The 20,372-nt window shown below is 45.1% G+C and overlaps 3 protein-coding genes and 1 non-coding gene across 5 annotated transcripts in view; 3 read left to right on the plus strand and 1 right to left on the minus strand.

The window, feature by feature from the left end:
- The window catches only part of LOC118770863 (double-stranded RNA-binding protein Staufen homolog 2-like), a 28,182-nt gene extending 22,611 nt beyond the window's left edge, over positions 1-5,571 (plus strand). For both annotated transcript variants that reach the window (XM_036518614.1, XM_036518615.1), the window contains exons 14-15: positions 4,231-4,337; positions 5,131-5,571. In XM_036518614.1, the coding sequence (XP_036374507.1) occupies positions 4,231-4,337; positions 5,131-5,224 (201 nt within the window). In that variant the 3' untranslated portion in view covers positions 5,225-5,571. The remainder of the gene's footprint in view (positions 1-4,230; positions 4,338-5,130) is intronic.
- A 2,063-nt stretch (positions 5,572-7,634) lies between these two features.
- On the minus strand, positions 7,635-14,271 carry LOC118770875 (retinol dehydrogenase 10-A-like). Its single transcript, XM_036518635.1, has 6 exons — positions 13,711-14,271; positions 12,988-13,223; positions 10,181-10,279; positions 9,694-9,839; positions 9,268-9,399; positions 7,635-8,905 (listed from the first exon to the last, which is right to left on the minus strand). The coding sequence occupies exons 1-6, from the start codon at positions 13,991-13,993 to the stop codon at positions 8,782-8,784; spliced, it is 1,020 nt and encodes a 339-aa protein (XP_036374528.1). The 5' UTR covers positions 13,994-14,271; the 3' UTR covers positions 7,635-8,781.
- A 578-nt stretch (positions 14,272-14,849) lies between these two features.
- On the plus strand, positions 14,850-19,144 carry rpl7 (ribosomal protein L7). The gene is made up of 7 exons (XM_036518646.1): positions 14,850-14,873; positions 15,593-15,695; positions 15,935-16,101; positions 16,439-16,576; positions 16,850-16,959; positions 17,661-17,878; positions 19,080-19,144. Exons 1-6 carry the CDS (start codon positions 14,860-14,862, stop codon positions 17,867-17,869), a joined length of 741 nt encoding a protein of 246 aa, XP_036374539.1. The 5' UTR covers positions 14,850-14,859; the 3' UTR covers positions 17,870-17,878; positions 19,080-19,144.
- Positions 16,196-16,289, plus strand: LOC118771594. The gene has a single exon (XR_005004611.1). It is a non-coding gene; the product is annotated as a small nucleolar SNORD12/SNORD106 (small nucleolar RNA).
- Positions 19,145-20,372: the final 1,228 nt, after the last annotated feature.

Below are 20,372 nucleotides of genomic sequence, written 5' to 3' on the forward strand. Positions count from 1 at the left end.
CAGTGTCACCGGCGATGATTGACGCGCGTGTGTGGTGTTTTTTTTTCCCCCTTGGTGATGAGAGGAAATGTTTCAGAGGAATATGTGGTCTTGCTGAATCGGTCGCTAACACGCTGTACATATGTCAACATGGTATTGGTGAAACCTTGATAAAACGTTTTGTAAACATTTCTGTTTGCTTAGGAAACCCTTTCTGTCTGGCTCTCAAACAGGACTGACATTTAAACACTTCCATCCTGAGCCATGGCTGAGCAAGGGAAATGAAAATAGTAAATAAGTATGTATAATAATAAGATGTAATGTGGTATATGTAAAAAGGTATACGTAATATATAACTAGATATAATAATTTCGTGTTCAGACTTACTGTTATTGTTGCGTTATGGACCATATCACTTCAATGACCTGAGATGCGGCTGTAACCCTGTCTGTCAGTTTTCCCAGTCTTCATGATTTCCCTTCACAATGAATGGGCTGCTCAGAATCTCATGTTGTGCAATGATACTTGTTGAAGTGATTTATAGAAAAGTATCACCTACGCGGTTTATTTCACCTTTCAACACATTCATTAGAGCCTGGGTTTTGGGATATTTCTTAGCTGACGGCGAAGTGCCTGTTTGGCTGTTTCTTTCTTCTGCATAGGACCACAGCATTCCTTTTTTGAGTCGCCCCTGCTAGCTTCTCTGCGCTCTGTGCACTTAGCTAGATGTTAATTCTAAAATGTGGGAGCTGTGCCAGCAATAAGCTTACCAAAAAGCTTATGTTAGTAGTGAAGGAATGCGCTTACCGAGTTCATGATTTAATTTCAAAGCCCTGCCTACAGGACGCTGAAGAACGCAAAAACGTCTTGACTGTTGTTTTATGTAAAGTAATCTTGTTTTTTTGGTTTGTTCTTCCAAATGAGCCTGAGCTGGCTGCGTTCCAACCCGGAGTGGAGACACTGCTGGCAGAATGACAGAGAAGGTCTTTCCGCTGTTTGCAGAAATGACACGGCCGCTTGTCGACGGCGATCATCGCTGCATTTGCATATAGCCCTTCCATTGTCTTTGCAAATTGCCCTCAGCCCTCCCCCACAGTCCGTGGCTAGCAGAGGCCTTTGAGGGCTAAAGGTGTGCAACTTTTCTCCCGTTGTCTTTAATTTAAATGTGATCTTTAGGGTGATCTTCAGAGTCGGCAGAGTCTGAGCCGTGATGAGCATTGTGGAGAGGAATGGAGAGGAAAGTGTGGGCGTGGCTGTGTGGGTGGGGTTGGGGATTGATGTTGAGCAGCGATACACTCCCGCCAGGTGCCCTCACCTTTGCAGTCTTGTTCCGTCCTGATTTGGCTATCTCCGTCTCTCTCGGATGGAGACCAGAGGGAATCCGTCTTACGCCTCCTACCTCCCGCTGCCCACTGTTTAAGGAAAAGCTGAAAACCTGACCAACCAGAGAGTCCATCTCATCGCCATATCAACAGAGCGCGGACGGACCTGCGTATCTGATCAGGGAAATACTGCCGTCTGTGGAACTCTTTAGTGACATCACAGGAAGTTTGCCAGACAGAGGCGGCCAGTGATCGGGTTCTCTGAAACGTTCCACTGTCAGGGGTAGACCCACTCCGACCCACTCATTCTGTGTGTGTGTATGTGTGTATATGTACAGTGCACTTCAGTTGTATTTAATACCCTTCAAACTTGTGACAGAAGAATATGATATAACAGAACAAAATTCAAGTGCACAGCCATTTTTTTAAATAAATGAAAATACCTACGGCCAACATGTTAATGCCAACACCGCACAGAGGAACAGCATACAGTACATTTTATAACTAATGCTGTTTATCCTTGTCATACCTCTTACAGCATAATATCCCAAAACATCCCTGGCATTTCCCAGATCAGCGTGACTCTCCCTCTCTCTCGAGCATAGTATTCTCTCTGGATTCTCCCGAGTTGCTGCCGGTCAGAACGCATCCATAATGCTGCTGCTGAGGCCGTGTAATCCGTGACTGTAATCCATGCACTGAGCAGGGTCTGTTAAACTGTGCCCCTCTCCTGTGAGAGAGGAGGCCTTTCTGGAACGCGTCGTCCTGGACTCCTGACACGTCCCGTCTTTGATGCTCTTATTGGCGCACACTTAAAACCCTGGAATGTACCAATAAAACTGCAGAACAGCCTTCGGGCACTGATCGTTATTGCTGGCCTCAGTGGATCAGTGCATGAAAAGAAACGTGTTTGCTACCTTGGGTCTGTACCGATGAAAACTTCATGCTCTGGATGAATTGCGTTGGTTATCTTGATCTTAGCGATAACTCAGTTCGTGTGCTTTCTGTGCCTGGCACAGAAAGCGAGTATGGCTTATATTTGCCATGCTTTCTTTATGCCTCAGGATATTTACTGAAGCATCTCAGGTGTAGTGAGTTACTCAGGGGGGCAGGGGTCGTGGGCTGCTCTCAAGCCCAGCTTTCAAACCTCCACCTGATATACCTCACATGTACGACAACCAGTTTTTTATTTTGTTTCGAAATACTGAGCTTAAGGCCAAGGAACAGTTTTTCATAATATTTAATGGTGATCCGGGACACGTGCAGTACGTGTAACTTGGTCTGTTATATTTAGGGGTGAAGACGCAAAGCATGTTTGTTCATTCATAGGCAAGGGTCAAGTGCTGTCACAGAACTGGTGACATACAGATGGCCTCTGGACAATCTTTCCCTACTTTGTCGCCATTGTCCTGATTCACACTGACATTGGGGGAAAACCAGTAGCTGCAGTCTGGAGTAGGTGAGTGGCCACCGCCTCCTCTGTGATGTCACACTTCAATGCCCTTGGAGTTCTGGAATGTTCCTGATGTAAAATAATCAAGGACTCTCTCCACTCACTCCTCAGCGAGGTGATTTTAGGGAGTTCCCAGCAGTTCCCAGAAATCAGTGCAAGGCTGTCACTATCAGTCTTTCCCATACTAATGTTTGAGGGAAAAGTACCGTCAGCTGGGATTTTCCGTATACTGTAGTCTCCTGTAACTGCTGTGAACCTGAGAAGCAGGGGAGTGTTCGCCCATTGTTCAGTTCAGATGTTCCTTACGGTAAAAATATCCCCCCACCTATCCAAGAACCAACACCGTTCAGACCTGAAAACAGTTAGGAAGTAAAACTCTGGGGAAACTAGGATCTCCCTGGAAACCTCTCCTGTCCTATAGTACCGTTTGTGGACTCTAACAGAGCCTGTCTAACAGAGTTCAATCTTTTGAATGTTTTTACAGCTTTACTGTTCTGTGAAACTGGTAGAACACGTTAAATGAAGCTAAATGAAAAATAAATATTCTATGCAATTATAACTAGGAACCCCTAAACCCTAATCCTGAACCCCTAAATTAAAATGAAATCTTAATGAAAAAACTGAAAGTGGCAAAATACAGGAAAGAAGCACTGCTTTTTTACCAGTGCGATAATAATTCAAAACTATTTTCAATTTTTTTTATGCCTAATGCCAGCTAATGTTTAATGATGCATGCCATTGCACAGGAAACTGTTCTTGGGTTGTAGTGACTGTACCGTGAAATGGATAAGCCTTTTCAAAGTGCGCGTTAGCTTAAAACCTAGAAGACACTGCAGGGCACTGGCAGACCGCTGCCTGAAGCAGCAGGCCGAGACCAGACCCCACCTTCACTTGTTCAGAGACGATGGCATGGGCAGTAAGTGAAAGTGCTGTGAATTTCGCGGTCGAAGGGGTCCTTCTCAAGGACAAACAGAAAATTCCCCATAGCATCATGGGGTGTTCGTCCTACCAAAACTGAGAGTGAAACCAAACACGTGCCCTGTTTGGGGGGGTGATGTTCTCCTCCTAGTATTCAGAGGCATTTGCTGAGCACGCACCAGTAATCTGGGGAGCTTTGTACCCCGCTCAAGGGTACAACAGCGGGGCCCCACCTGGGTCTCGAATCTCCGAACTTCTGATTCCAACTCTACTGGTCTAATCGCTGTTCCCGCCACCAGGACATGGAGAGAGGCAGGAGAGTGGAGTCTTCCCCATTCTCACTGGCTTTCCCCCAAGATTCGGGGGGTTGAAAAACAATGTAGCATTTTGAACTAACTGTGTCTGTCTGTCTGTCTGTCTGTGTGTGTGTGTGTGTGTGTGCGTGCGTGCGTGCGTGCGTGAGTGCGTGCGTGCGTGCGTGCGTGCGTGCGTGCGTGCGTGCGTGCGTGCGTGTGTGTGTGTGTGTGCGTGTGTGTGCGCGCATCCTTTCTCCCACAGGCTGCGCTAAGTGCCTTGAAACAGCTGTCAGAACAAGGACTGGACCTGATGGATGGACCAATCAAAGTGGAGAACGGATCGCGGGAGAAGTACTCGCAGGCGGAACTGTGAGTACCACCCGCTGCGTCACAGATGGGATCAGTGGGCTTGCTAACGCTGCCAAGGGAAGACCGTGCTAAGCACACTCCTGAGAAAACCTCAGGTTTCTAAAGGCAGATCTGCAGCAGCACTAAGACATAAGCCAGAGGTTAAACAGTGGTGGAAACGCACAGTCTGATGCTCAGGCTGCAGGCCCTGTGATCTCTTCGCTCTCCTCCACCAGGGAGCCTGCAGCTGCAGCTTTTTCCGCTTTCGTAACGTTAATCAGTCGGGAGGCCCGAGCGGTTGGAGTGCAGCGAGTCCCGCGTTTCCACCTGGTCACCCTCACGCAGGTGTTCCCCGTGACAGCACCACCAGTTTATTTCCACAGAAATGCAAACTGCCCTGAGATTATCCCTGGCTTATCTCTGTTTCCGGTCCTTGCCCTGTTCCTGGCCCTCCGCTCACGTGCTACACCGGTGGCATTTAGCTCAGCCTGCTCCGCCCACAGCTTCATTCAGCTCCACGTGCTTAAGGGCCACCTTACTGTCCTGCTGTTTAATTCACCTTTTGCCGTATGGAAATGTATTAAACCAGAACCTGTACCCCACCCTTGGCCCACATGTGCCGCATGTGCACTGTACTCCATATCAGTCCATCGTTCTTCGGTTATGAGTGTATTCGTTATTTTATGTATAAGGTTATTTCGTGTCATCTTCGGCTCTGACCTTTCACCCCCGAGGCTGTTTTGTTTAGATGTGTTTTCTCTTGTCATGGTGACCGGGCTCTCAGCAGGATTATCTCTCTCTCTCTCCGTTTCAGACCGGGGAAGCACCTGGGCGAGCGAGTGGACAGTACACAGTCTAACTCAGGCACTACCACTCAGGACTACAAGGAGTCGAAGGTCGTCGCCTAGGAGACGCCCCCACCCCCCCCCCCCCCCCAAAGCGTACGCGGGCCGGCGTTGCATCCGTGTAAACCTGTCAACACACAAGAGTGGACGTGCACCAGGAAAACTGACCAACGAAAATATCGTTAAAACGAATCTATGTGAAGACAACACTATCCTGACACGTTAAATTGTATCGATAATTTTCAAAGAAAACTTAGTCGTTAATAAGTACTGAGAAAAGACAACTAAAGAAAAATAAGCACATGAATGAATCAATGCATGGTAATGTTAAATTAGGGGAAATTGAACTGAATGTATGTAGACAGTTTCCTCTTTTAATAGGTGTTTTTCCCAGCTAGTTGCCCTGTGGTATGGTTAAAAAAATAAAAAGAATAAAATATATCAAGTCATTGACAAAAAAACTAAAAGAAATAGAAAAGAACAATCTAGTGTAGTTTAATTTGGGATTTTTTTTCTGTTTATTTTTATATTACTTTCTGAATACCGAAGCTTGAGTATTTGAAATTAACCGATGCCAGTGCTGTGTGAGTTGTAGTTGTTGTCTTCATATATAGTCATCTTGCTTACCTTTTATGCTAATATTGAGCATTCATCTAGCTGTATGGACATGTATGACTCGCAGATATAAAAGGCATATGCAAAAAAAAAAAAAAAAAATTAAAACAGATGAATATGTAAATGGGAACAGAACGGAAAGAAAACTGAAACGACATACAAGAGCGTTTCTGTCTCCAGAGGGGGAAAAGGGGCCTTTTTCCCCCACCCCAGCCCCACTCCGGTCATGTGACACATGGACACCTATTTTGCGTGTTGTGTTGACCCATGTTTGCATCAGCTGAGTGTTTTTACTCCCTGCATTCTTACAGAGAAAGAGAGGAAAACAGGTTATTTTATTTTTGTGAGATGAAGGCATCCCCTTGAGTGGGTGTGTTGTGTGAAAGTATGCCGTCTGTTACTGAATGGCCAAAATGCAGTAAAAAAAAATCACCTCAGTTAATGTGTGGAAAACCTGTGTAGCGTGTTGCTTCGTCCTGGACAACTGGTGAGAATCCCCTCTGTGCTTGTCTAAGCCTCTTTAAGATTGAGTATTCAACAGGTTAATCTAGTGTTATAAGTAAGACTGACGCATGTGTGTGTGTGTGTGTGTGTTGGGGGGGGGGGGGGGGTTGTCTGTATACCTGTGTTTATCTGTTAGAGGATCTGTTAAAGGACGACGTTACACGGCAGGATTTCCTGCACCCCAAGTCAGTCCTGTACGCTGGAAACCCAGCAGGGTGAAGCCTTTTGCTGCTTCTAGACTGTATTCAAAACTTGTGCTGAGAAAAAATAAGCAGAAATTTCATTTTGTGTGGCACAGATTTGCAGCTAGCTTTGTTTTTCTCTCTAACTGATGTTTGAGGATCTTAAAAGTGCTTCTTTCGAGGTTAGTCATAACTAAGCAGTACATCACAGTCAGATCCGCTCGGTCCCAGCGTCCATTTTCAGACCGTCAATCAGATCGTCATCAAATTGTCCAACCAAAGAGCGCTAATGCCCAGAGATAGCTTAGGTCCTCAAGGTGCTTCTAGCCCACAATACTAATGCAGTATTGATGATGGCCTGATGTGCTAACTACATTTGTGGCAGAGTATGCCAGAATTAGAGCATTATCGGCATCCTCCTGTGCAATGCAAAAAAGCAGAGGCTGGAGCTGCGAGTTTGGGGAATTATGGGATGGAAGAAGGCGTGGCTATGGCCCAGGTTGACAGGCAGGCAGGGTCATGGCCCATGACCACTTATTCATGGGAATTTTGCATTTATCAGACCCCCTTATCCAGACTGATGTGCAAAGTGTTAGTGCATCTGCCTAACAGCGGTATGTGCTGAATACAGCAGCCACATTCAAACGTTGTCAGCCGCTCAAAGCAGCGCCGAGACATCGCTACCATAAATAAATGCAAGAGCAAGTGGTTATATGTTAAAACTGCACACCTCATGAGTCCACGGCTGCCTGCTGTTTCCATCTGACATGTTATTGTTTGCAGTTATGGCTGTGAACAGTTAGACTCTAAGACCTGATCTCGTAGCAATACTGAACATTACTTAATTATTGAACAATGAAAAATGGGGGTTTTGAGGGGGAACCTGAGGGCAACTGATGACACCATGATGTGCAGCCATTTTTCCTTATTTAGGCAACATGGCAGCATTTCTGATTTTAAAGAACTGAATCACAGCCTGTTTTCAGACGGACATCTCCATGTGCGACAGTCAACGTTTTTCCCCAGAACAGGCTGGGACCCATTCCCAGATAATATTCTGGGAATAGGAAGGCATTTCCAGTACTTCCAGTACCACAGACACAGAGGTGTTGCTTTCAAGGCTTGAATAAAAGACAACTGTGCATATTCAGTTTTTTTATTGGTGGAAGGTACATTATACATTAATAAAACCACAGAAATCACTCCTCGCAATAACAGTTCTACAAGGGAAAAAAAGGCTTATGGCCATGCAAATAAGTCACACAATAAAGAGGTAGAGATTTCAGGCTCATTACCATCTGAAGGGAAATGCTTGGAACACAGCTAAGCTAAAATCCAGTTACATGTTGTGTGTATATTTAAAGTATAAAAGCACACAGCCAGAAACTGAGACTGCACCAGCTAAGGTGTAGAACTCCCTAACAGCATCAAAACATGACTGATAAACACAGTATTGATTCAATACTCTGTAAAAACCAATATGGGAGTTGAGCTTGGGGAGCTGACCAAAGACTCATCCATTAAATCCTGTTCAATAGGTCAGCTCCACCCAAAGGCACTTTGTCATAATAAGGCTCCTGTGAGAGAAGTGTCTTAACTTGCTCAGCATTTCTACATGAATCAGATCATGGAGACACATTTAAAACATATGACTGCCATACAACATAATTTCAACTAGGTACCACTGTGGCCTGACAGCGTGGGAACCAGCGATTTGCAGGTCCGATCCAGCGATACTGCTGAATCTCATGTAAAAACGGAAGATTATGCAAGCTGCCCTTGACATGCGACAAGCCAATAATGCAACGTGCTGAATAGAGGACAGACTGATAGTCTTAACATGAACTCATCATCAAACCCAAAGTGCAAACTTTGCATCTGGACCCAATACTGATTAATACCAGTACTGGTTCAACCGTTTTACCCACCCCCAAACATGCATGCATCCTCTTTGTAGATTTCTCTTGTAGTGTTGGGAGCAGGAGAGGTATAGTGAAATTTCTATAAAGTGTCGACCCGAAATTATAGTGCACATCTATAAAAACATCAGTGACAATTTACTCTTCATACAGTAACATACTGTATAATCAGGACATTAAAACACTGTTTAATTAAAAGTCAGCTGACTTCAAAAGCTGTTGTCAAGCACACCGCTAAACTAAGGAGCTCCAATGTAGAGTGGGGAGGTTTATTTAATAACAGACCGTGGAAATGCATAAAGGTATCTGTGTAGTCCTTAACATTATTCCAGAGGAACAATACGGGCAAAGTTTGACGCCTCGCGCCCGGTCGGCGGCGTCCGTTCGCACCGGGAGACCCTTATCTCCCAGGCTTCAGGTCGTTGTTGTTCATGGCCTCCTTCCTGTGAGCTAGAAATGGGTACATGCACTTGTCCGCCCCGAGGAAGCGGTACATGCAAACGATGGCCTCGAAGGGCAGTATCCTGCAAGAGACGGGACACGAGGTCACCATTCAGAGTTTGGGCTGTATCCCTGCCCTGCAAGGTTAACCATTTCTGATACGAAACACAAACTGCTTTTGTGCATGCTAAGCTATGTAAGCGACTCTTTAAGATTGAGTGGTTACATATAGTGGTATACAGTCATAGTGCTTAAGGATAAGGACTCGTAACCGAAAGGTTGCCGGTTCGATCCCCGCTGGGACACTGCTGCTGTACCCTTGGGCAAGCATTAACTTATTTTAAAAAGAATGGCTTACAACTGAGGCCAAGCTGTACAGGGACCCTGCACCATGTATACACATTCACAGTGAGGAAGAGGAAAGCTCAGTCAGGGCGACACGTACGTTTTCATGAAGGTGACCATGTACATGAGACGGGGGGTGCAGATCATGGGCTGGTCAGTCAGGATGGCCCTCACCGCCTGCTTCACACAGTACTCCGGCTTCAGAGGGGGGAGCAGTGGTGCCATCTCCTTCCTGTGGGGGGGGGGGGTCACGGAATCATGGTAACTACATCAGATCGCACTACAGAACAAGTTGTGTGGCTTAGAACTACACAGTGCACTGTCATTAGAACCCTGAGGCAGCCTTCTGAACAAAAAAAAAAAAAAGTGTCAAGCCAGCTTACTGGAAACAACTGCAGACTGAAAGCTTTGGCTGATGTGTTGAGATAGCGTTTCAAGTCTTGTAAAAACTGTACAGGTATCAATTTGTCCTTCATGCAAAAAGGCCACTTCCTCCAGCAGGAGGAGACCTGCATGGACAGCTCACCTGATCCTGCAGCCCTTAAACATGCCCGTGTCCACCAGGAAGGGACACACCAGCGTCATCTTGATTCCATCTTTCTCTGCCGCCTTCAGCTCGTGGCTCAGGGACTCGTGGAAGCCGATGGCCCCAAACTTGCTGGCACAGTAGTCCTGGGGGGGACAGCAATAAGAATGTGAAAACAATTTAAAGATTGGTACACACAGAGGCATGGTGCTAAATAGAGACCCAGTTCCCCATACCGGGGAAACTAATGTGCCAACAGTGTATAGCAGTGGCTGTTAGGGGGCCAGTTGGCTGTGGGATCAGGTTCCAGGTGAGAGGTTGCACTCTGAAGCAACTTACTGTACCTTAATCATTATTAATTCACCCGGCTGTATACTTTGACAAAGCTGCACATAGAATGAAAACTATTTTGCACACGGATAACTGGTGTCCCTCATTCTGGGCCCTCTGCATCATGAGAGTGATCTGGGAGATGCAGCGTACTGACCTCCACGCCAGCCGTGGTGAACAGGCCCAAGGAGCTGGCCACCGTCACAATGTGCCCATGGTTCATCTCCAGCATCTTGGGCAGGAAGGCCTTGGTGGTCTGGAAACGGGGCAGGAATAAAAGAATGTGGTCATGGTTCTGCTATACTTTCATAGCAATGACAGACTGAGGCATCTCAAACTGGCAACCAGATCAAACTGGTCTCACATCCTTCCATACACATGTGCATTGGGGTCAGTGTGACAGAAATCAGACTCCTGGAGACTTAAGCGTTCAGGAGGGATGTGTGCAAATGCAAAAGTTACCTTCCATTAGCTGCTAGCAGTGACTGCATGCTGCAGCACCAGATTAATCTAAGGTTTACACTTATTCACTGAGGTTCCAGCTGCAGAAAAGCAGAATGATCCATACTGGAGAGGCAAAACATGCTCTGCTCCTCAGACTAGAAACAGCTGAATTATTTGAACGTTCCCACAAACATCCATGTGGAGCACTCCATCAGCTCCAAGTCAGGGGGCGGCCAGAAACACCAACACTGTTTCCACCTCTGACCCCTCACACACACACACAGCATGTGAAAGCATGCAAGGACGCGCTGCGCACCGCACAGCTTCCAGGAAGGGCTCTGCGCTCGCAGATTTCACGCCAGATTAGCCCGGCGTTTCCTGCACCGCGTGGCGGTCGCTCGTAACGGAGCGGTGCTCCCGGCACAGAGCTTCTCGCAGCTGCACTGCCACCTCAGACCGCTGCCACCAGGGCATTCCACACCAATCGCAATTACCCTCACCAGATGGCCAATAATTAGGCCCCTCTTCATAAACAGGAAACTAATTGTATGAAGAAAAAAAAAAAATAAGACAAGGGCAATTTTGTCTGAAATGTTTCTGCTGGAGGAGGAATAGACAATACTGGATGATTTGCCAAGAGACAAAGCAACTGCTATGAGTATACATGAAATGAAACGGAAATTACTCTAGAAAAAGAGCCACCACACAAGAATTTTTAAATTAGGGCTGAGGTCGTATAGGGGTTTAAATGTTCAAACTCTGTTCCTGTGCTTTTCTTGTTCATAAAAAAAAATGATTTTATATATTATAAATATAAAATCAATGACCCAAGTGAAAATTGATACCATTTCCATGTCACAGTAGAGCAGTGTTATCTCCGGCTGAGTGGTTTCCCATCAACTACAGCAGCAACAACATTTTAGCCAGTCACAACTAAAAGCCCAGCTAAGAGATTGTGCAGCCCATGTCATTATAAGGCCAAAAGCAGTAGTAGGGACTAAGGCAATCGAGGATGACAGAGCGCCAATACCCTCACACTTCTTGCTTATTGCAAGGAAACAATCAGTGGTCATTTCTGAAACGTACAACCAAGTTCACGTACAATGTCCCACTGTACTCAAAAACCCTAGCAGAGCAGGATGGCTAGCACTCCTCTTTCAAACAGAAGGGAAGGATCCAGCTTTGAGAGCTGACAGCCATGTGACCAGCCAGGTGGTGATGGCGAGCCTCTCCAAGACCTGGCAGTGGACCACGATGACATAACAAGCTCACTTTATGCTTTGTTTTAACATCACTGCATTCCCATTGTATCATTTGAATGGGTCTGGGGAAAAAAAATTCTCCTCACTGCCTGCAAGCTGACACTCAAGCGAACACAGCGGGATATTTATCACAGAGAAGGGAAACATACAGCCTTCACATTAGATCAGAAGAGTTCCGATTCTGGATTCAGTCAATGTTGTTTTAAGGACCATGATTCAACCATGCAGACTGGGTGACTCGGGGGGCTGTCACCATCTTCTAAAGGCTATTCTTAAACCCCATGACTTTGATGCTTGAAGGCATGCCTGTCCCTTTCTGCTGGAGGAGATTCCCCTGAACTTAATCAGGGATCAGAGTACACAAAAACCCTCAGAGGAAAAGGGAAGCCCTGGCTCCCAGTCACCAACAAGCTAGGAAGCTTTTATATGGAATTTGACTTCTGCAGTTTCCTTGTGTCTGTCTCTGTCTGTCTCTGTCTGTCCAGAGAAAACACTTTCATCAAGATGAAAAGAATGGTCAAGGACAGTGCCAGTTATTGCCATGACATGTCAACTACAGTAAATCATATTTCAAAGCCAATTTGATCCCACATAAGAGCCAGTTGTGTAGACAACATGAAAGCTACTTATCCAAAGCAGTGACATCAGATTAAAAATGTGGTCATCTAGCTCCCTCATTAATACACTTCATGAGGGGTGAAGTTAATTAGATCATTCAAAATTTGTTGTAGACTGCCCCAATATCTAAGTGCAGGCTTCCAGAGGAGGACAGCCAGCAGTAGAGAACTATGTAGACTGAGGAACAGCAAGACCCCTCTGACCCAAAAAATGAAAAGACAGAGTAGATCTCTGCTCCCTCAGAGCAAATGTACTACACTGCACTTCACTAAATCTGACAGCAAGGCACATCAACACCATTTTGGTTGTAAACCAACATAGGTCTTATACAGGTCCCTTTCAAACACTCATTACTGTCATTTAGATTCTCTCATTCAGAGCGACTTACATAGGTTACAGTTTTTACATGTTATCCATTTATACAGCTGGATATTTACTGAGGCAGTTCTGAACCTTTCCCAGGTGTACAATGGCAGCGCCCCAGCTAGGAATCAAACAGGCAAACTCTTGCTTACAAGCCCTGTTGCTTACCACTACGCTACACTACCACCTGTCACTTAGGGTGACCTGACTGTTGTCTTACTAGAATTCCAGCTGCCTGCAGAATGATTTTTTGTGCGTTACGCGGGGCTCTGCTCACCCAGAAGTGTGCGTGGCAGTTGACCATCATGGTCCTCTCGATGAGCTCGTCCGGGCACTCCAGCAGGTGGTGACCCGACACCACGCCAGCGTTGTTGATCAGCAGGTCGATGTGGCCCAACTCACGTCGCACCTTCTCGGCCGTGGAGTAGACGCTCTCGCGCTTGGCCACGTCGCACACGTAGGTGTACACCTGGGGCCGCACCGCGGACACCTCCTGTACCCCACCTACGGATCCTGCAGCCGAGGGCAGTCAGATCAGCACAGGTGAAGACCACAGCCACAGAGGACATGTATACGGACAATACGGAGCATGCTGATGTGTAAACTTCAAGGAGTAATGTTTCAAGTGGATTACAACTAAACAAATGCTTTTTGATTACTTATTCAACATTTCAGTATGTGTCAAGTGAACACACACACACACACACACACACGTTACTCATTCCCTGGATAAGCGAACTGCCTCATTTAAAACGTTTGCTTAGGTTTTAGAAAGTGCTGCTGTGTAGATTCACAGACGTTCTTGGTAAGTTACGCGGCTCTGCTTATACAGCGGACACAGAGGATGAGCTCACCTCGCAAGATGATATTGAGATAAGTGAATCTGCGCAGCACGGCGACCGCAAAACAGAGAGTCACCGAAAGCAAGCAGTTAGCCCTGGATATGATCCTAATTTGAACACCTTTCTAGCTGACCCCGCCACATCAATTCTGTAATTACCGTCTTTGGACACGTTGCTGGTCATCTCCAGCTGGACCTGTCGCACCATCTCCGCGGTCTCTTCGTTGCTCTGTTTGTCGATGTCCCAGAGAACCAGCACTGCCCCTCGCCGGGCAAACTCTTTGGCAAACAGCCTGCCGAGGCCGCTGCCTGCCCCGGTGATCACACACACCTGACCCGCAACACTCTTTTCTTTAGGTCGGACCAACCACTTAAACCCGGCCATAACAAATGCCCAGAGCACTTTCAACGTAACCAACAAAAATTCCGTAATGATATACATAGCTACTGCCTGGCGACTCACACAAACTAGACACAGTAAAGTTTAAGGATACAATATCAACTTGACGTTAGGTGGGTAAACTTTGCTACTACACTAGATCAACTAGTTAGTAAACTACTCGACTTCCTTGCAACACAACTCGTTGGTCAATCAACAAGAAGTAACACCAGAAGTTACAAAACTATCAGTTTCCTTACTACCTAGCTACCTAACCATACAGGTAGCCACTTAACTTAACTACGAAGTAGACTAGACAATCAACGCAGAAACCTAGCAAAAAGCCTCGACACTGCAATAATTAATAATTACACTGTAATAACGAGACTGTAGTTGACTAATAAATAACTTAATAGTTCTTGCTTCCCTTTTGATCAACTCTTATTAAACCCCAGCTACCAACTGTACGTGTTGTGATCCTCACGCTCGTTTTAAAGCCAGCCACAGTCAAAGGACCCTTCGTAATAGGTAGAGGTTTTATTGCCTGCAGAAAATAAGTCTAATGTTAATGTTTAAATGAATATACTCATTTCTTTTTGTTATTACCTACTAGTTTTTTAAGTAATACTAAACTATTAATTAATGTTTTTTATATTATTTCATTAAAGCCACCCCTTTATCATAATCAGTGATGATCATTAATTTTTCTTGTGATTAAAAATATGAATGTTCACTTGAGTGGACATCTTAAACATGATAATTCTGCACTATTCCATTAAAAAAACATAGTCACGCCAAGTAAGAGAAATATGCCTTTAGAAATATAATTCAGGCATTATAAAGACAGTACGGTCCTCCCCTGAAAGACCTGCTGCCCGTATTTAAATGTGCACCGCGCATGCGTAAGGCCCTCTTTTACGGTGGGGATAATGGCGGGTGAAGAGTGAGTGCAAATTTGCTGTCTTTATAATCTTTTCACATCATCAAAATAAACCTCCATCTCTCAGTGTTTTACACAAGAATGCAAAATAAACCCCTGCACCTTTTACACGGGATCAATATTGATGACAATTTGGTTGTTATATAGCTGTTAAAGTGGATTTGTTGAGAAGTCGCTGTCGCGTTCTGTCTGTGGAAGTAAACGTGTATTTGGTCAGCAGTTAATGTCGTTTTGTACAGTGTAACAGGCAAACGAGAACTCAATTCTTGAATGTTTTAGTTTTTGTGTACATATTCTGCTAAAAGGTGAACCACTGACTATGAATTGACGTGTTAGAAACGAACCCGCTTGCCAGCTAAGTAGCGGTAGCGGCCATGCAGCTAGTTAGCCTACAGACAGGCTAATGTTATGACATATCGGGGAGAAACCACTTATTATAGCTATTAAATATTCCTCTTTAGCTGTGATTTAGCTGATTAGTTTACCGGTTGCCAACTGTCGCTTTTGATCTAATGTCTGGTTATTAGCTTGGTCACCTTACAAGATCGCTAGCTAGCTGGTTCGCATTAGTTAGTGGAAATGCTAGCCAAGCAATGGATCATTGCAGGAAGCGTTTGGCTAACTTTGTCAGCCGTTTGGCTCACGTCGTTGTAGTTATCTTGTGTTCCGGATAAATGAGTCTGTTATTGCTGACTGATCACTCGCATTTCTCCCTCACGCAGAGCGAAGAAGGTTCCAGCGGTCCCTGAAAGCCTCCTGAAGAGGCGGAAGGCCTTTGCGGCGATGAAGGCCCAGCGCATCAAGAAGATGCTGGCCGAGAAGAAGGTAAGCGGCGATCGGAAGCGCAGCTGCATATTACAGTCGGACAGTTACACCTGAGTATTAAAGCGATCGAAAGATCTGTAGTAAAGCAAGCGTCTTGTGCCGTCGTGAATGCTGATTATCACGTGTTGTGATTGAGTGTTATTGCGTTAGTGTCTAGTGGACCGGTAAAATGAAGGAGTCGGTTTGACAGTGTCTCGTAACGTCATGCAAGTAAGACGTACCTTTTTCGCCCCGCAAAGGCCCGCAAATCCACAAGGAAGCTGATCTACAAGCGGGCCGAGTTCTACCACAAGGAGTACAGGGAGATGTACCGCCGGGAGATCCGCATGGCCAGAACCGCCAGGAAAGTCGGGAACTTCTACGTCCCTGCCGAACCCAAGCTGGCATTCGTCATCAGAATCAGAGGGTATGTCAGCAGCGCCTAAACGGTGCACTCTTGCTGAGAGTTGCTGCTGAGGCTGCCTTCTCTTCAGATTTAGCGTTTAATATCAGACCTGTATACTGTGGTTGATGATGCTCAAACTTTTTTCCCCATCTTAACGACCATGGTGATGCATCGCTGAAAATTAAGCCAACTCTGTCTGAAACCACAACAGGCATTTTGTGTGGAGTGGCCCCTCTGCACAGCCTAGCCCTCATACTCACCCTTTCTCTCTCTTCTCTTCCTCACCCTCGCCCCCTCTCTCTTCCCCTCTCTCTCTTCCTCCCTCCCTCTCTCTCTCTCTCTTCTTCCTCCGTCTCAGTATCAATGGCGTCAGCCCCAAGGTGCGCAAGGTGCTGCAGCTGCTCCGCCTTCGCCAGATCTTCAACGGCGTCTTCGTCAAGCTGAACAAGGCCTCCATCAACATGCTGCGCATCGCTGAGCCTTACATCGCATGGGGGTGCGTGTTCACGCTGCAGACCGTTCTGAAAATACTGGAGAGGCCAGGTCGTTGCCAACGTTGAAGAGCTCCAAGAACTTTAGTGTCATTGAGTGTCAGTCTGTTATCGTGACGAGGGCATTGCATGCAATCCTGAAAGTAACTTTGCTTTTTGTGCCTGTTGGTGAACATACCTGTGGTGCTTGGGTGAATTTCTGGTGGTGCTGACATGAAGAATGAAACTGCTTGCCTGGTTAGTGTGTGACGCAGGTTGCTGATATTTTCCCTGTGCAGCTATCCCAACCTGAAGTCCGTGCGCGAGATGATCTACAAGCGTGGCTACGGGAAGATCAAGAAGCAGCGCATCGCCCTGACAGACAACGCCCTCATCGACAAGGTTCTCGGTAAGTGGTCTGTGGGTGCAGGGGTGTGCTGAATTGGGACGGGTGCGTAGGACCGATACCCGCAGGGTGGTGTAACTGCCTGCAGACTGATGCCAGAGCCTTTGTCACACTGTCATCATTTCTGGTCTCAAGCATTCCTACTTCAGCAAGCATCTGAACCTCCAGGCTCATGAAAACACATCCCAGAGTTCATTGTAGATGGTTAAAGTTTTGTATGGATGTCTTGCATTGTTCTACTGTTGCCCCCACAGTCCAGCAAACCTTTCTATAACAGTAAATGGTGGACTGCGTTGTAATGGTCAATGTGTTACTGATCACACTGAATGGAAAAATGGCATTGTCACAAGGTGCTCAGTCAAAAGTGTTGTATGAGGCAGACAGTGTTGAGAAATCATACATTTGAATTGTGTGGCTTTTAGCTTGTTTTAACAAGCAAAGTGTTCTGAAATGTTTCTGAGAGAAGCGTTCGCAGTGTATGTGGAAGACATTATTCATTGCTTGCATGCATTCTGTGGTTCAAGCTGAAATGAATTTGAGTGAATTGTTCTGTGCTGTGCGTATTCAATATGAAGTAGAATTGAAAGGGTTCGTGCTTGTTCTGTCGTTTTTTGAGAATGAGGTGGACAGACCTTCGCACTGTCACGTCAGAGTGCCTGAGTAATTTTTTTTTTTTTCCTCTTTTTCCATTTTTGTTTCATTAGGAAAATACGGCATCATCTGCGTCGAGGACCTGATCCACGAGATCTTCACAGTGGGGAAGAACTTCAAGGCTGCAAACAACTTCCTGTGGCCCTTCAAGCTGTCCTCTCCCCGCGGAGGCATGAACAAGAAGACCACGCACTTCGTGGAGGGCGGCGATGCGGGCAACAGAGAGGACCAGATCAACAGACTGATCAGGAGGATGAACTGAGGAGACCCGGTGAGGCCTGTCCTTCAGTTCAATTTCAATTTTTAGAGACCTGAAGTTCGACGACAAAGGATCAAAACAAAGTTTACAGAAATAACCATAAAGGGTCCTCTAACAATACATAACAAGTAATACAAAACAAGTAATTGTAGAATTTGCTGTACATCGTAGGGGGGTAACGGTACAAATACAATCACAAATTCCAAATGTATCACACCTGTCCCCTGCTGCAGATATTCTGTGTCATGACTACATTTACATGCATTCCTGTTGTCCTCCTTATGTGTCTAGGAGGTCTGTTTGTTTCAGGAGGTTCTGGTCTTTTCTGGCTGTGGATGGTCTCTTTTAGACCACGCCCCTTTCAGGATGTTCATAACGAACAAACGAATCAGAACACTGAGTTTTAACAATAGCGGAGAGAGAACTTGTAGTGTGCAGCACAGGGAGCCGACTAGCTAGACCAAACGCTGAGTATCTCTAATACTGTAAAACCACAGGTAGAAGATAAATTCAAGACCTTGTTGCATGTCCTCATAGCAGCAAATAGTCTGTTAATTGTTGGTGAGAGCTCTAATTAACCAATTTAATTATTAATGTTCCCTAAAGCTTCTGTCACATTGCCCAAGGTGTTTAAAGCACATACACTTTGGCTGTATTAAAATTTGCATAACACTTAGTCATTATCTTAAAGAAATTGCAGCAGCATATTAGAAATATAATTCAGGGTTGATGTGTTAGCGTTTTGTTGACCTGAATGAAATTAAACTCAGGTATCTGGTACTTCCCCCTCGGCTGAATCTTAAGTATGTGGAGGAATTGGAATACTGATGACTGTCTTCAGGATTTATTCGGAATTGCGCTGGTTCTATCCAGGGAACCTGCAGAGAGAATAGAGCAGAAGTATGTAAGGGAATGTGATAAACCTCAGTACACCACCATCTGAAATGCAACCCGGATGTGCAGACACACAGATGTGTACAGTAAATGCATGAATTCCAAGTGTAGCAACTGAAACATCATATATATATAGTACATATGTAGTAAGTGGTAGTTGTGTTCCTGACAGTAGATTGACTTATGGAGTTCGCAGAGGTACAACATGATGCTTGAATTGCTGCCATGGACAGTTGAATTGCTTTTGTTGTTGATATGGTGCCGGGTGTGTTCAGTTGGAATTGTGGTTATTAATCTTTTCTTCTCATATCTCTTGCAGGATTTTTGCTGGGAGTCCTTTTCTGGCCTGTATAACAGTTAAAAATAAACATTTTTGAAAAGCGAGCCCTGTGTTGTTCTTTGCCGTATTGAATGTCCTTTCCCAAAGTTTTCATGATGATGGAAATGCCACCTCAGGATTCTTATTCTATCTTATTATTATTATTATTATGAAAGAAATGACTCTTCCAAGACTGAATATTGGCAGTGAGTGAAGTGGATGAGTTCACTGGTCGGTGTTCCAACAGTCCATGTCGCCACCTAGTGGACAGTGCTGCTGTCAGCAGGTATTCCTTTTTGTAGTGCCTTCTGATGGGTCTTAATCAATCCAGTACCTGCACTGGTGCCTCCCTTACCTGTTCAAGCAGAAGATAGAATATGTATAGATTTTAATGTCAACAGTGGTTTTTGTCCTATTCTCCTCTTAGAGGGTGCAATTTCAATATAAGGTAGCACCTTTTTTTAAATTCTCAGCGAGTGGTGTGAGATGACAACTGACATTTAATGCTATATCCAGTTTTGTACAGTGACGTCCACTCCAGCCCAGTTGCTTGTTTGCCAGTTTTGTCAACAGATTGGTTGCCACTGGAACAGCGGGACTTGGAAACCAAGGCCTTGGGTCATATTTTTTCGAGTACATGGTGAAATAAAAGGATGTGTGCTTTTACCTGGCTAAAGCAGGATTGGCAAGCCTGTAGCCTGTTTCTCCAAGAAGCTTACTAAGCATCAGTCAGGCTTCCCACTGAAATCTGAGTTTTTGCACTTAAACGTAATGGGGAATTGAAAAATGCATTTTGGGTTATTTTTTTTACTGCAATAGTGAAATGGGGCAACTTTGAAAGAATTTTAGACTTGTTATAAAATACTTTGTCTATCTGAACACACTTGTTGATGCTCTTGCTATCGTGTACCTGGCACAAATGACTCAGCAGTGGGTGTAATGTACAAGACAATTGGGCTAGAATACCTGCAATATGTGTACAGCAATATTTGGTCAATGAATGCGCAGATTCTTAAGCAATACCTTTGGATGTCTTTTGTAGTTAATTTAGAGATTTGGGCAATTTCTCATGTATTTATAAGGCTATATTGGGGTATTATTTTCCATGATTTTCACAACTTCCTGGGTAAAAAAAATATTTTTGGTGATTTTTAATGATTGTATTTTTGAGGTCGTGGCCTAAGTACATTTTTACATTCATTCAATTATTCATTTCAATGTGGAATTGCGTATACAGACAACTGCATTAAACCAAGGAGGTTCGTTCATAAGATATCTATAAAAGTGGTCAGA

This window comes from Megalops cyprinoides, chromosome 24 (genome assembly GCF_013368585.1).
Source record: "Megalops cyprinoides isolate fMegCyp1 chromosome 24, fMegCyp1.pri, whole genome shotgun sequence".
Classification (NCBI taxonomy): Eukaryota; Metazoa; Chordata; class Actinopteri; order Elopiformes; family Megalopidae; genus Megalops; species Megalops cyprinoides.

Coding starts and splice junctions, on each gene's coding strand:
- LOC118770875 (XM_036518635.1), bottom strand. CDS start 13,993: ATGTATATCATTACGGAATTTTTGTTGGTTACGTTGAAAGTGCTCTGG. Junction 9,840..10,180: donor TCACCACGGCTGGCGTGGAG/GTCAGTACGCTG, acceptor TGTCCCCCCCAG/GACTACTGTGCCAGCAAGTT. Junction 8,906..9,267: donor ATGGTCACCTTCATGAAAAC/GTACGTGTCGCC, acceptor CGTCTCTTGCAG/GATACTGCCCTTCGAGGCCA.
- rpl7 (XM_036518646.1), top strand. Junction 16,102..16,438: donor TTCGTCATCAGAATCAGAGG/GTATGTCAGCAG, acceptor CCTCCGTCTCAG/TATCAATGGCGTCAGCCCCA. Junction 16,960..17,660: donor CCTCATCGACAAGGTTCTCG/GTAAGTGGTCTG, acceptor TTGTTTCATTAG/GAAAATACGGCATCATCTGC.